This window comes from Passer domesticus, chromosome 10, assembly GCF_036417665.1.
Source record: "Passer domesticus isolate bPasDom1 chromosome 10, bPasDom1.hap1, whole genome shotgun sequence".
In the NCBI taxonomy this organism is placed as follows: domain Eukaryota; kingdom Metazoa; phylum Chordata; class Aves; order Passeriformes; family Passeridae; genus Passer; species Passer domesticus.
The window spans coordinates 23,207,206-23,222,670 of record NC_087483.1 but is presented as its reverse complement, the minus strand read 5'-3'; the positions used below and the strand labels follow the sequence as shown (position 1 = coordinate 23,222,670).

At 38.2% G+C, this 15,465-nt stretch overlaps 1 protein-coding gene and 1 long non-coding RNA gene across 9 annotated transcripts in view; one reads left to right on the top strand and one right to left on the bottom strand.

Moving 5' to 3' along the window:
• ITGA6 (integrin subunit alpha 6) overlaps positions 1-10,701 on the top strand; it is a 93,206-nt gene extending 82,505 nt beyond the window's left edge. For 6 of the 7 annotated variants that reach the window (XM_064434425.1, XM_064434428.1, XM_064434427.1 and 3 more), the window contains 12 exons: positions 214-329; positions 1,213-1,402; positions 1,489-1,572; positions 1,775-1,854; positions 2,010-2,087; positions 2,188-2,290; positions 3,079-3,252; positions 4,255-4,353; positions 4,734-4,844; positions 4,928-5,026; positions 5,353-5,478; positions 8,605-10,701. In XM_064434425.1, the coding sequence (XP_064290495.1) occupies positions 214-329; positions 1,213-1,402; positions 1,489-1,572; positions 1,775-1,854; positions 2,010-2,087; positions 2,188-2,290; positions 3,079-3,252; positions 4,255-4,353; positions 4,734-4,844; positions 4,928-5,026; positions 5,353-5,478; positions 8,605-8,763 (1,419 nt within the window). In that variant the 3' untranslated portion in view covers positions 8,764-10,701. Of the gene's footprint in view, positions 1-213; positions 330-1,212; positions 1,403-1,488; positions 1,573-1,774; positions 1,855-2,009; positions 2,088-2,187; positions 2,291-3,078; positions 3,253-4,254; positions 4,354-4,733; positions 4,845-4,927; positions 5,027-5,352; positions 5,479-6,915; positions 7,046-8,604 lie in introns of all 7 variants that reach the window. The other variant, XM_064434424.1, reaches the window with a different exon arrangement.
• The window catches only part of LOC135308876 (uncharacterized), a 35,118-nt gene that overhangs the window by 17,748 nt on the left and 1,905 nt on the right, over positions 1-15,465 (bottom strand). For both annotated transcript variants that reach the window (XR_010369267.1, XR_010369268.1), the window contains exons 2-3: positions 9,881-9,937; positions 8,510-8,656 (exon numbers count right to left, since the gene is read on the bottom strand). This is a non-coding gene — a long non-coding RNA (uncharacterized LOC135308876). The remainder of the gene's footprint in view (positions 1-8,509; positions 8,657-9,880; positions 9,938-15,465) is intronic.

Sequence of the window (15,465 nt, the reverse complement as noted above, 5' to 3'; positions counted from 1 at the left end):
TAGTCACATTTACAGTTCTAAACTACCAGCATCAAGGGCTGTATCTCACAAAGCAAAACAACAGGCAAGAATTAAGTCAGGTTAAAATCTGAACTCTGTCCAGGAAAGTGCCTTGTGAGTTCCATGTGGTTGCTTTATTCAGTGTGCTTAGAAAGCTCATTTTAAGCTACTGTTGTGTGTGTCAGGCGGTAAAATTTGTTTGGTTTTATTTAGGTGGAGTTCTTAAAAGAAGGATGTGGAGAAGACAATGAATGTCACAGCAATCTTAAGCTTCAGTACCGGTTTTGTACAAGAGAGGGAAATGAAGACAGGTTTACTTACTTACCACTGTAAGTCTTGATTAATGCACTTCTAAAGTTCAGATTATTAACAAGTCCTTAAAGGAACTTTTAGGAGAGGATTTTGGGAAAGAGAGCAGCTTTTTTCTGTGTCTGGCAAACACAGCCCTTGGTAGTAGTATTGATCTGTCAGGGTGAGGAATGGGGCAGAGGGGAAGAGCTTGAGAAGAAAAGTGGTTCAGAGTTGAATGGATACTAAGTGACCATAATAGTGCAAGGGTGGGCTAAAAGGAAAAAAAAAACCAAACCAATTTAAGACCTGGAGAAACTACATTCTAAAGCAGCCTTGCAGTAGTTTATTGTGTGACACGGTTAATTATTTTGCAGATGAAACTTGACTGTATGACAGCTTGATAGAGTATGGTCTCATAGCCCAAGAGAAGTTGTTACAGAGAAATGCAGTGATGATTTAATTTTAACACATGCCCAGCACCCTGCTACATCCCTCCTTCCTGGAGGGCCAGTGAAATTAGAGCAGGGATAAAACAAACAAATGTTTATTTACTGCCAGCAGACATTTTTAGCAGTGAGTGCCACACTCGGAAGCCAAACCCATGTATGCTTTACAAGAATGAAGCAGGTCAGTAGATTGATTTGGAGAAAATTCATCACTACGTAAGTCAGAAATGGTTCAGAAATACCATAAACTCATTACTTGAGGGATTTATCATCCTGTTCTTCCTCTTCACTACTGGCCACTGTCAGATGAAATACTGGCGTGGGGAAAAATGCTGTGACTATGCATGTTCATAGTTTTACTATAATTCTCCCCTAATAAGAGGAAATTGTATTTGGATAAACAATCATGAGAAGCAAACTTGCATACACATTTGTTTTCCTAATGCATAGAACCCTGTACATTCTGTTTCTGTAGTGAAAATGGCATGCCAGTGCTTGTTCTAAAAGACCAGAAAGATATTGCCCTGGAAATAACTGTGACAAACAATCCATCTGATGTAAAAAATCCACAGAAAGATGGTGAAGATGCATATGAAGCTAAACTAATTGCAACTTTCCCAGATAGTCTGACATACTCTGCATTCAGAGAGATGAGGGGTTATCCTGTAAGTATTTTTAAGAGAAAAAAATACTGAAAAATTTTAAATATTTTCAGCATATTTTTACTTGTAAATGTGTTCTGTTTAATCAGGAAAAACAGCTAACATGTGGTGCTAACCAAAATGGTTCCCAAGCAGAGTGTGAACTTGGAAATCCTTTCAAAAGAAATTCTAATGTAAGTTGCACTTTACTCTAGTTGTACAATCTCATTCTGACTGACTGCAGTCATCCAAAGGTCCTGTGTGTTGCAACTGGAAATTTAATTTGGATCTGTCTTTTTAACTCTATAACTTAATACTGAAATTTTCTATAAAATTTAATATATCAATATATCTTATAAAGAGCTCATGTATTTCGTTATCTTCTTTCTTGTTTAGGTAACCTTTTATCTGATCTTAAGTACCACTAAGGTTAATGTTGATACAACAGATTTAGACATTAACCTGAAACTGGAAACGTAAGTTTTCTTCATGTGCATGCACCTGCACTTTGCTTTGATATATAGTTGTAAACATTTTGAGTTTATTTGTTTGATTCACAGAGATAATTTTAATACTAAATTAAAATAACTAAATTTGTAAAATAAACACCATTGTTTCCTTTTCATTGTAGAACAAGCACTCAAGTTAATTTGACTCCAATTACTGCTAGTGCTAAAGTGGTTCTTGAATTGCTTTTATCACTCACTGGGTAAGTGAGGATAGTGTGACAGATTGGGGGGTCTGGGGACAGTTGTGCTTCAGCCTCATTAAAATCTGATTATTCTCCTTTCCCACCCCCACCTGAACAGAGTTGCTAAGCCTTCTCAGGTATATTTTGGAGGTAACATCATTGGTGAGAGTGCCATGAAATCTGAAGATGATATTGGGAACCTCATAGAGTATGAATTCAGAGTGAGTAATTTAGATTAATGCCAACAGTTGTTTTTAATCAAATGCACAGCTTATTGCTTCATGCATATGAACACTTAAAAAAGTTGCTATAATGAAATTTGCTTTCTTTGTCCCAAAATCCTGACTTCCTGTTCAGAACATGCAGCTTGACTGCGGGCTAAAGCTTCTTTAGGCCTTAATATTTTATTTTATGATCATATTGTGAGGAACTGCCTGAGGCTGCCTGCACACTTTTTTTCGGAGCAGTTCATGCACATTCATGCAATTCAGTTGGAAGGCATAAAAACCCCTGCAGGGAGGGAACAAAGTGAAAGCAGAACCTGCCTGGGGCCTGCCCAGGTTTGGCTGGTGCACACAGGCAGCAAGAGCAGGCAGAGCACAGAGCCAGCACAAGGAGGTGACTAAGAGAAATTACAGTCCATCTCTGTCAGTCCTTTACTTCTTCCTTTACCTGGTCCATGTATTATAGCAGCAGCAGTTAAAATAGCTGATTTAGACCTTGATAGCATGATCAGTAACACTAATAAAGTAAAAAAAGAGGTTGGGAAAAAACTTCCAGACTTACAAGAGCAGGAGCTTGTTCTCTGTGTCAGAGTTCATCAGAAACTTGCAGTTTGCCTCAGTTACGCAACTGACTGATTTGTTAACTCTAAATTTGAGTTGTCATTTCACACAAATATCCATTTCTAAAAATCAACAACTAAAACATGTCCAAGTCAATAATGTTTTCAGGAAGAAAATCCCTCTGAAAAGTATTTCACAGTTTAAAAAATGTTTATTTTTAACAGGTAACTAACTTGGGCCGACCACTGAAAACATTTGGCACTGCTTCCCTTGACATCCAGTGGCCAAAAGAAATTAGTAATGGCAAATGGCTGCTTTATTTGATGAAAATAGACTCCAAAGGTTTGGAAAAAGTCTCCTGTCAACCTGAGAATGAAATCAACAGTTTGCATGTTGCGGTATGTTACCCTGTCTTCTGTTGGTGAGTTGGTACAACATGGAAGCACCCCACAGCAAGTGAGAGTGAGGCATGAGAGCTTGCCTCTAGAAGGAGTTACTTTTTATCTGAAGCAGCTCACAAGCACAATACATGACCAGTGTAGCCGTGAATAAGGCTGTCAGGAGAGTTCATAACAGCCAATGAGCTGATGTGCTGAAGGACAGATGCTATGACACAATGACTGTTTTTGCAATGGGCACTGCTGTAATAGGCTCTCATACAGGATGAAACTGTTGACTGTTCTAACAAATTTCATCAGTATTATTGAAAACTGCTCAATATTCAAAACAGCTGAGTTCTTACTCAAAAAACAATAAATAACCAAATATCTTCCCAACCTAGGGCCATTCCATGTTCTTGTTTTGAAGATAAGGGGCTTGAATTTAAATTTATTTATTTACAACAATTATAATAAAAAGCAATTTTCATAGCCCTGGACTGTGCCTATCTAGCAAAATCTTTTTCCTAAAACTTAAGCTGCATTTTTGCCTTCTTCATATAATCTTAAGATTATATGGGAGGAGTTTTTATTTTCCACCATTAAAACTGCATGCACACAAACCTGTTTTTGTCAGATCATTGTATTAGTTAATATAACTTGAAGTGAGTGTAATTAGTATATAGTTACAAAAACTGTATCTACTGACCTTAGCACATTCTTACTCTTTTAACAGAGTACCATTAATACCCTTTATCTAGAAATAAAAATGGAAATAGCATTAAAAGCTTTATGAATCTAAACCTCCGCTTGCCCTATTAAAGAAAATAGTCAGTTGGCCTTTCTTTTGGTAATCTCAAATTTTATTCTTAGCAGTAAATGTAGGTAAGTAGGGATATACAATGCTGTCAGTTGTGCTGATTTTGGAAGAAGAAAACACTGAGCTCTAGTTTCTGTGCTTGTATGAATTAAAAAATTCTTAGGATAAACTGCTTTTTAGCTTTTTACTTTTTTTCCTTGTAGGAATCCCATAACTCAAGAAGAAAACGTGAAATTGCAGAGAAGCAGATTACAGACAGCCAGGCATTTTCTTTATTTTCAGAAAGAAAATACAAGACCTTGGTAAGGATATTGCAACAGCTGTATTCTTGTCAGATACCTCCCTTGGCCCTCAAAAGAGGGCTTTTCTGAGTTTGGCGGGGTGAAAGAAATTCTCTTTCCCTTTTTTTTATCTTATATCCAAATATTGATGCTTTTAAAATTTGAACATTTAGATCATCTACTGTGAGGAAGAACTAGGAGAGAATATCTGCATAGTTACTTACCTTGAAATAAGCAAGTAATAACATCTTCATTATATTTTCCCATTGCTGTCAGTACAAACAGATAGTGGTTCTTGCATGTAGGTATGCTGCATATAATCCAATCTTTAACCTTGGGATGAGGTTTAAACACTCTGTGAAGACTTGATCTTATTCACATGTAGAAATCTGTAATTGCAGAGCTGCAATGTGAATGCACGCTGTGTGGATATAAAGTGTCCCCTGAAGGGTTTTGACAGCAAGGCATCTATTGTGCTGCGTTCCAGGCTGTGGAACAGCACCTTCTTAGAGGTGAGTCCTCTTACCTGCCCTTTTTGAAAGGTCAGAGTTCTTTCCTGTTCTGTGTTTAATATTTGTGTTTTATTTTGGAACAGGAATACTCAAAAATGAATTACCTTGACATTGTTGTTAGGGCTTCTATCAGTGTTCCTGCTGCAGCTAAGAATGTTAAACTCACAAATGAAGTTGCTCAGGTAGGTTCAGTGTTTAATGCTAACCACGTGTTGTGGTTGTTCTAATCTTATCTCCAAAGACCAGGAATTACAAAAATTTAAAACAAAACTAGCTAAAAGTTTTAACTTTTTAACTGAGTTTTGAATTATTGATAATTTTTACCTTTTAATGGGGTTGAAAAAATTCATTACCATAATCAAATGATACCAGAGGGAACTTTTTCTTTAAAAGCATTTTGTAGAAGACATCTTGTTAGAGGAGAGGTAAGACTATTTATATTGCAGCTTTCTAATGAAACATGTACCTTCTGAAATACTCCTTTCACCTGCACATTTTCTGTCCACAGGTGCGTGTTACTGTGTTTCCTGCAAAACCAGTAGCCCTTTATACAGGAGTTCCATGGTGGATCATTGCAGTGGCTATCCTTGCTGGAATACTCATGCTTGCACTGTTGGTATTCTTACTATGGAAGGTGAGCTTTTATTAAGCTGGTTATTTTTTATTTTCTGGTCTATAACTGACAAGATAGCAAACTAATTAAGTATTTGGGACTCAAAATAGGGCAAAACTGCACAAATCATACATTATCAGTTTCTCAGTTTTGCAACACTTGGAATGAAAATGGTTGTACAGGCAGACTTGTCACATAATGTTTCTGTTTTCACATCCTCAAAAGGAAGTATTTTGAGCTCCATACAAAACTTGAGACAAATGTTCAGAGGCCATAGTTTGATGCAGATGGATGGAACCATTGGGAACCTCTGCAGTTAGGTGTAAAACTTCATGTGAGCTATTTACAAATGATTTAGTAGTGCGCTGTTCTCATAACATCAGAAATACCATTAAACTGATAGTAAATAGAAATAACCAAAAGCACAGTATTAATACATAGCCATGTGTGCTGGTGAACTTCTTATTACTGCTTTTTTGTATCAGAAACCTTAAAGAAATGAAGAGGTATAACAAATGGTTAACTATTTGCAAAAGAAAAAGTCAAGTATCTTTTTTCTAATTACCTTTGTAAAAATGTCAGTTATTTGTGGTCCCAAGTATAACAGAGCAATCCTTTTATTCGGAGTTTTTATAGGTGTAGGCAGTTAGTATTTGCTGTTACAGGACAGCAGAAGGTTATTAAGGAAGAGGAGGTGAAGAATATCCCATCTGTCACTTTTTTTTTCCAGTGAAACTGCACCAGTTAGCTTTGAGGAGCTATTTGCTACAAGTTACTTTCTATAGAATAGTCCTGCTTTCCTTATTTCTAAAAAAATTCCCAGCTGCTCCTGTAAATACTCCTGATGAGTGTATACTGGGTGGGCTGTTAGGTTCTAGCTACTACTGTTCTACTGTGCACGAAAATAACAAACATTTTTCACATGCACACACAGTGAAAAATGCTGGTTTTGATGACACAGACTGTGATGTTCTATGAAGGACAAACATCGTACTGGAAAGACAGATACATCATTGGTTTAAGACAAAAGCTTATATTGAAGGGGCCAAAGCAGTACCTGCTTTTCCTCTACACCCTGTGCTTTTGTCTGTCCCATGCACTAGTCCACAAACAGGTTTCTGTCACAGCCACGTTCACTTGCTGTGGACATACTTTATTGTAGCTTTTCTTAAAAATACCCCAGATTCTCTACAAATTTATCAAAATGTCTCTGAAATAATATTCTCAGGTTAGTCTGTTAATAACTCAGGTTATTTTATTCTGTCATTGTATAGATCAAGTTAGCCTGAGAAGTTCTCAGATCTAGAAACAGCTGAGTTCTTGTGATGACTTTTTTATTTTTGTTTCTTTGGCCTGTGAAGGGATAATGGGAAGACAGTTGACAAACTTAAGTCAGTTTTAATAGGTTTGACTTCTTCCAGTCCACAAAAAATGACTAAATACCTTGCTTCCTTGTAGTGTGGTTTCTTCAAGAGAAATAAGAAAGATCATTACGATGCCACATATCACAAGGCTGAGATCCATACTCAGCCATCTGATAAAGAGAGACTTACTTCTGATGCATAGTACTGATCTACTTCTGTAATTGGTAACTGATGATGTTTTTTAATTTCTAGCTGTGGCACATGCTATGGTTGCAGTGGCTAACTGTGAAGCTTCTTCTGCATAAGTTCTATTAACTTTTGGATTTCAAGCTATCATACTTGCTTGCTCCTTCTGTTGATAGATTTTCAGCTATTGGTGCATGTGAACACACAGAGGTTTACCCTGGTCTAAAATGCTTCTTTTTTTTTTTTTTTTCAAAAACCATGGTGATCTGGGCTTCAGTGTTTTTTTTAATTTATGCTTTAACATTACAAGTAAGTCTTTAAGCTTGCAAGATGGAAATCAACACTGTAGAGTTAAGATGGAAAGATAAGACTACAGCAACAATACATAAATTTGCTTTACTAACCTTTAGTGCATGCTGTACATGTTGCTTACATCGGAGAGGGGTTTTCATAATGAGAATTTATTGCTGTGGAAACATCTGTTTTACTTGAGTTCTTAGGTGTACTTTTCTAGGAATACACTTCGCTAAAGTTAGAAGATGCATGATTTATGCTTCCAGCAACCTTGATTCCACTTAAGACATTACATGCATGTACATTGTATCCATAAGCGTGCTTGGGATAAAGGAGTGGGGAGGAATTCTTCATTAATTATTTCAAAATAGTATTTAATGAAACTATGAGGTGGCTAAAGATTTGGTCTTTGCTCACTGTAATTTTTTAAAATTCAGTTCTAATATTAAAAAACTCCAAACCATTGACCAAACGGAAGCAGAAAATCCAGCACCCTAAATACTATGAAAGAAAACTTTCTTGCTTTAACATGTTCTTACCCCCAGCAGTATCTAATGTCAGCTGGATGGCACAGTGTCTCAACCTGAATCTTGGTCTATAAGGATGATCTGTGATCCATAAGGATGTAAAGCTGAGTGTGTAGCAGTCGTTATCTTTGTATATTGTGGCCATGGCTCCCTTTTGTTTTGGAAATTAATTTTAGTCCGTTCCTCAATACTCACAATCAGTTTTTACAGCAGCTTTGAATAAAAACTGTGGATTGCAAATAAGTGTTACAGGTTTCATCCAGGGTGACTTCCCATGGCAAGCAAGACTCATACTTCTAATACAGGATAGGTGTAGTTAGTTCAGGTGACTGAAGTGGAAATGGTGCTTTGAGAACCAAGGCCCTTAGGGTGACTTTCTTTGAATGTTCTGGAAATCTTTCTGTAGGTTCTTAAGGGTAAATCATGTCATCATACAGGAAGACACTGAAGTACATACCTCCCTTTGATTCAGGAGAAGCAGCTTTCCTGTGTGTAGCAGTAAATGTCCTTACTAGATGAATGAACAGCTTTGTACTGGAGGGAGTCTTTTTAAGGTATTTGATTACCATGGATAGTCAGAGCATGCCCTTTGTCTTTAACTGCTGCTGAACAGCTAATGCAGACCTCTTGGCTCACATTTTTACAGCTAAATATGCTACATTATTTTTTCAATTTTCTTACCTGTATATTTGTGTGAAGGAAGAATTCACTGCCTCTGCAGTTGTAGTACTTTGGCAGCAACTTACAGCTAAACCGTTCCTTTCCTTCTGTGGCAGTGCGGGTTCTTCCGGCGTTCCAGGTACGAAGACAGTGTCCCCCGCTATCACGCTGTAAGGATTCGAAAAGAGGAGCGACAGATCAAGCATGGGAAAAGCCAAGACCTTGAGACAAAACAGTGGTTCACCAAATGGAATGAAAATGAAAGTTACTCTTAGGCAAAAATGTTGTTCATGCACAAAGTTCAGGTAGAGGTTAAGGTTTTCATTCATGGAATACTGATGGAGTTAGACTTGTGAACACTACAGACATTCACCATTTGATTGTAGATATTACTACTTACGTTGAGCCTTCTATTTGCACAGTTAAAATGGCTTCAACAGACTTCATTTGCCTTATTTAATTTCCACACTGCCTCTACACCCTCTTAAATCTAACCCACACTTCAGAAAATATTATGCTGAAGTGGGGTCTTTTCTGCAGAATAAGCAAAACCACTACATCAGACCTTTTGATCCTCCCATGCTCCTGACTTTCTTCCTAGTTATTTAAGGCATGCATGATTAAGGTCAAGATGAGTTCTCCATTGTTCCCTCAATGCACAGTGCTTTATAAACACACAGTGGCCTTATCACACTTTGTTCAAGTATAACTGAAGACCTGCGAGTCTGCTTTAGTCATAACCTTTGCCTGCTGCAGTAGTTAGGGCTTAACAAAAGCATCATCTTAAATTACACGTGCAATGGGTTATGTTGTTTGATTTTGGGTTATTTTTTTTTAAGATCAGATTGTGTGATTCTTGCTCACACCAAATACACACAGGTTTTTTTAAGAGAGGCTTGAATATTAGATGTACTTTCTGTATATATATATTTTAGTCATTTTTGTATTTATTTTTATTTTAAATCATTGTCTGACTAACTGGTAGGCTGAAGACTACTGAATTTTTAAATCCACTGTTCTGGTTTTTGTGTTTCTGTGTTTGAACTTCAGATTATGAGACCTGAGGCTTTTACTGCATTTTAATAAATCACTGAAGGTGCCAATGCTTTCTAAAATGTAAATATTTATGCAAATGATGTGTATGGGTGCTTTCTTTTCCTGATGCTTGTAACATCAGGTCCTGTAACATGATTTGTATATTACTGTGGACTGTTTAACAAATTTGGACACCAAACTGAAGTAATATTTTAGATGCCATTTTATACTCACTGCAAGAAAGTGAAAAGTCCTTTGGAAACCTCTTTCCAGCTTCATAAGGACTTCCTGGTTGGCAAAAGGCCTTGACTACTGCAACTGTTGTATAGCACTTGGAGGCTACAGAGCCTTACTCACCTTAACTGTCGGGATCTGAGCTGATCCACGTTGAGACTACTGAATCATCTTGAATACCTGAATGTTGATAAAAGCAGAACCACGTTATTAGTAATTTGGTTATTGTAACATAACTGAGAAAATGATTTAAAGAGTTTACTTTTTTACCCATATTCTAAAGCCTTGGTACTATTTAAGAACAGATTTAGCTCACAGTTGTGTATTCCATGTGGAACAAGATTCTGCTCAAAAAGTATGCATGTTAATTGCTTGTACTATGAACTATGCAAAAACCTCTTGGTACTTTTTCCCTTTATAGGGTAAAAACCTGCTAGGAGGGCAGTTGTCAAATATCTTATTTTTACTGCTAACTTTGAATGTACCTTCTTGGAAGGTGTGGTCACCTAAAAAGTTACCTTTAGTATTAACTAAGATGAGTCTATTAAACTAGATAATCTCAGTATGTTATGACCCTGACTTAATGAGTGCTTACATAATAATTATGTATTAATATCTTTAGTTATTAATACATAATTAATAATGTATTAATATATTTTAGAATCCTAGCTTATTTGCTTAAAAGCTCAGCAGCATCAGAAGCCAGGCTAATCAGGGGCTAAGAAGCTTGAGAAATACCCTTGAGTATAAAATCAGATTGTGGCCCTCATCTAAGAACATGAATGTCTTAGCAGTGTTAAAGTTCTTGAAAAGTAAGTCACGTCACTGGTATATTTTTATCTCAAACTTCTGTTATACCAGCTAAGAATGCTACATCATTCCATGATTAGAAGTTACCTGTGGATATTTGTATAGAAGTGTGAAATAAATTTTTTTAAATTAAAGATGGTCTTGGTAATAGTTATTTTACCATACTTAACTGAGGTGGCCACAGCTAAGTTCCCTAGAAGAACAGGCTGGAAGTGGCAGGCTTTAACAAGTTCTCTGTCAGCACTGCTGTAGCTCTCTGCCCTGCTCCATGCAAGGGGCAGATGAGGAGCAGCAGGAGCTAAGCAGTCTCAGGCTTGCAATACATCCCCCAAAATTGGTCAAGGACTTTGCATACCTATTTGTATTTAGCAGTGGAAATTTGATATAACACAATTCAGGATAGTTTTGAGTCCACCAAAAATGCCCTATGGAAAAGCCAGAATTATGCAGGGGAAAAAGTCCCATCAAACCCAACAGACAAAATATGGCCCCACCTCTAAGATGTCAGCCCTCATAGGATGCTTTTACTCCTTGTTGCTGAAAGGCCTTTTGGTGCAACAAAGCCTGAAGAAAAAGGTTAGCTGGATATATGCTAGGCAACTCCTTGTTGTTGAGGCCAAGAAGCTTCCAGAACTAGACCCTTCAGAGCATCTCAAAGATAAGAACTCAACCTGCTCTTATTAGGCAATTACTCTCCTTTACATGATGGCCACAAACATTTGTCTACAAGAAGACAAAATGTCAACTGGCAGAACAGTTAAGTAGCTGATTATAGTAAGTTTTGAACAAATCTATCATATTTGGCTTTTTATGTATGCTTATACATACCATACACATACATAATAGTAGCAGGTGTAGTCTACACAATAATACAGTGGTACAGCACTTTAACAGTGTATGTGTACAAGATGTATGCAAATATGTGATATATAAAACAATGTTCACTATATATAGTGTGTGTTTTATATCTGTACAAAAATATACACACTCTGTATTGTCCAAAGTACAGAAATAGAATGTTGGTGAACTGCAGTACTTTCCCATATGTGTAACTGCTGCGGCACAGCAGACAACTTATAAGAGAATACACCTTTCAATTTAAGGGACCACCACAGCTCAGTTCCAGTAGCCACCTGTCCATGAGAGTTATATGTGGAAAAAGAGAGGCAACAGGGTGCTCAGCTGGACACCAATCAAGAATCAGCACATGGGGTAAAAGGAAATTTCTGAAAGGGGCACTGAACCACCAGTCCCCATAAAGCATCCTTGTTGCAAGGGCTGCAGTGTCTTACCTCCACAGACTGCACAGAACCAGAGAGCTGCTCGTGTTCAACACTGCAGCAGCTTCTCCCAGCACAAATCAAGTGTGTCAGCAGTTGGAGTGCAGAGGCCAGGAGACCAAGCTGTGATGAAACAACCAGGCAACTGCAGCCCGTGCTCTGAGCCAGCAGCGGGCTGTGCACACGCCTGGGCGTGCTGCAGCTGGCTCAGCAGGCAGCACAGCTGTGTGGCACGAGAAGAGCGTGAGTGTGTTTCCCTGTAGGGATTGTGTAACCAGTTGCTTTAGTTTTCTACTCCAGTCCTCAGATACCTTTCAATGTCTATCCTTCCAGGCCCCAGAGTCATAATTCATACTATACAACTTTTACAGGCTCATAAACCTTGCTGAGTCCTAACCTTGTAAGCCTTGTAAAAAAAACCACCACAAAACTCCTTATCCCAAAAGACTGCTGCTGTAACGGGCCTTAAACCCCAGCCAAGGTGGGACATTGTCACTATGAAGGGGTTGGGGACCTGCAGTTTGCATTTTTCATATTGCAAGAAAGACCCCTTTCTTCCTTTTCTAGTTCTGCAAAATGTTTGCAAGCCGCACCTTTTCAGGGCCCTACCTGCTTCAAATATCTCAGAAAACACAGAGAACAGATTTTTGCAAGAGGTGTCCGTGCTGCTGCAGACCAAGATAAATCCCCTTTGTCACTGATACACAATGCTAACCATGTATTCTATCCCTTAATCCCAGTGTCTTGGGGGGATAGGGAAGGAAGGGACAAAGGAGTCAAATACTTTTGCTAGGAACATATGAAATAATGCAACAGATAAATTAAATTAAATTAAATGTCTGTAGGATACTGCCTGGTTTCTTGCAGTGGAGGGGTCCAGCAGGGTACCCCAGTACAGAACCAAGAAGTGCATCACTGCCAGCCTGCTTACGAGGCACTCTGACCAATTCCAGCTTAGCAAGCAGGAACAACATGACAACAGCCACCCTGGAACTGACCGCAGATCCGCCCAGACCAGCAGCCCACCTCTGACAGCTGCTGAGAGTTGTCCGCAATGTCTGCAAAATACTTTGCTGTTCCTGTTCCCCAAAAATGTTAATGCTTAACTTCAGTAGCTATGTAGTATATTTTTCCTGTATCTAAAAGTCATCCATAAGAGTATCTCAAATTGGAAAAGCCCCATAAGGGTCATAGTTCCTCACAAGAAGGAGACCAAAGCCACACAAACCAGTGTAACCCTCAGAATTTGTGTAGCATGGCAAAAGCTCAATTTACTGACAAAAACCTGAGAATGAAGACAAACCTAAGAACAACAAACAATTTGTGCAGGTTAAGTACACAAGCTGGCTAGATGGTGTGTGGTCCCAGGTGACCGTGCAGGCATTGCAGCCAAGCATATAAACCACTGAAAGGAAAGAAAGAAATATTCTAAGGATACTCACACCTGGCAACTTAAGCTCCTTTCTTAATCTGACTTGCACCTAGTTTGGAGGACCTTAAAGAAAAGGAAAAACGTACTAGTACATGCAGCACCCAAGAACTGATGACTTCCATAACACCTTAACAAACAAGAAACTCTTTCTATGTAACACCCTGCAATATTAGAACTTAAAAAATAAATTGAAATTCAACAAAACATTGTGTTTTCGGTTCTTTTGAGGTCTGAATTGTTCTGTCCCATTTAAATTATTGATCCAGATGTATCAGAATTTCAACAACACCAATAAGCATGACTGTGAGTAGGAAAAATGCAAAATAATGAAAATAATACATTTCTCCTTTTTAGTTGGCATAAGAATTTACAGAAATTAGTACTTTAGAGCTCTGGCCAGTGTCACACTGGATCACATCAGAGCAAGCCCCTAGAAAATCATCAGTGAGAGAAACAAGTTTTAGGAGAGAAAGAATATTGGAGAAAATTTTGAATGCTCTAACAGAACACTTTTACATGGATCAGGATCTGATCAATTGTTTAAACAAGATGAGGAAAACACCATTAGGTAAATAGAGAGGTTCTTCTCTGAACACAGCATTTAAATAATTATCCACCATTCTTTTATCCACAGTTACTTCTGTGACTGCTCATCCTGCACGACTTTTTCTGAGAAAAGTGCTTTACCTGACTATGTATGGTCCCTAGCTTACAATGAACAATGTTTTATTTAACCTCTGGCACCCTTTGCCATATCTTGTGGTTGGGGACTGCTGTCCAAAGATAAGTTTAGGCAGAAGGCCAGTTTTTAAGGCATGTCTGTAAAGCTGAAACACAAAACAGCAGCACAGTAATATATAGATCTAAAAGATGAAGCCAATCCAGAGCCATAAGAAATTGCAGCAGTTTACAAAGACTCTGTGTACTGCTTGTAGGCACTGCTTTAAACATGTGCTGGCTCACAGCTGAGAGGCCATCATAAAATGGTTTTGAGCACAGCAATTCTCAAGTACAAGTTCCAAACTAGTACAAACTTGAGCAGCATGAGCTACACCTTGGTGTTTCTGGAGTGGCCTACAAGCTGCAAAAAGCAAAACCTGCCAACAAGCTGCATTTGTAGAAGTCTTGCAGAGACAGACAAGCTGTCTGTTTGCCCAGTTAGCCACAAGTCCCTGGCCAGAGCAGAACAAACCATTCTGTTTGCAGGATAAAGATTAAGGGACGGATGGATTACAAACCAGATGAAAAAGGCAGTTTAATCCTGCTTCATTCTCACATACTTTTGGTGCAGTTCAGGAAAATGCACCAGGAAGCTGCATCTGTAGGCTGACTGAATCAAAATATTTTCTGTATTTCAATGCAACATTAACAAGAAATAAGACAACCTTAATGGGAAGAGTCCAACAAAGCACTGAATGGATTAATGTGATTGCTGTATCAGAACTGCTCTAGTGGATGCCACAGGATATCCATCCCCACTATCATGTCATAGACAAGTCACAGATACAAGGTTTGTTCACAGGAAACCAATCAATATTGAAAAGTTAGTTAATAAATTTATGGGGCGAATACTAGTATCCACAATAGAAAAAGCAAATGAATGCAGGGCATGATCCACTATTGATATTGTTTTTCTCTTTTCAGGAATGGCACTGGGAATGATACCAGCATTGGTATCTCCACTGGAGATCAGGTTAGCCATCAAAAGATTGCTTATGCTTCTCACAGGAGCAACCCTTGCCAGCATGAACCAAATTTCATTCACACATCAGCAAGTTCCCACAGGCTGGAGACCTCCACTTCTTTTCTTTATTTTAATCAATATGGTAACTATAGCACACTGCATACTATATGTTTCTTCACTGTGGGTAAAATCTACTGCTAACAGTAATTATAAGGGAAGGTCATGAGGGCACCTTGCCCACTGAAATGCAAAAGGTAAACTGGGATAAAGCTTCTTATTGAACAGTATTTCAGTATGGTGTAGTGTGGAGAGTAACTTGATGGATGGCACTGTTAAAGAGGCGTTCCTGATACATATTATTAACATTTAACAAAACCATAATAATTATGTAACCAAAAACTTCCCTCCAATAGAACTGGAACATAGCTGTAACCAGAGGTGACCACCCTGTCACTCCGTGGAGCACCTGAACTGACTTCAGACATGGGGGAATTGTGGTGGT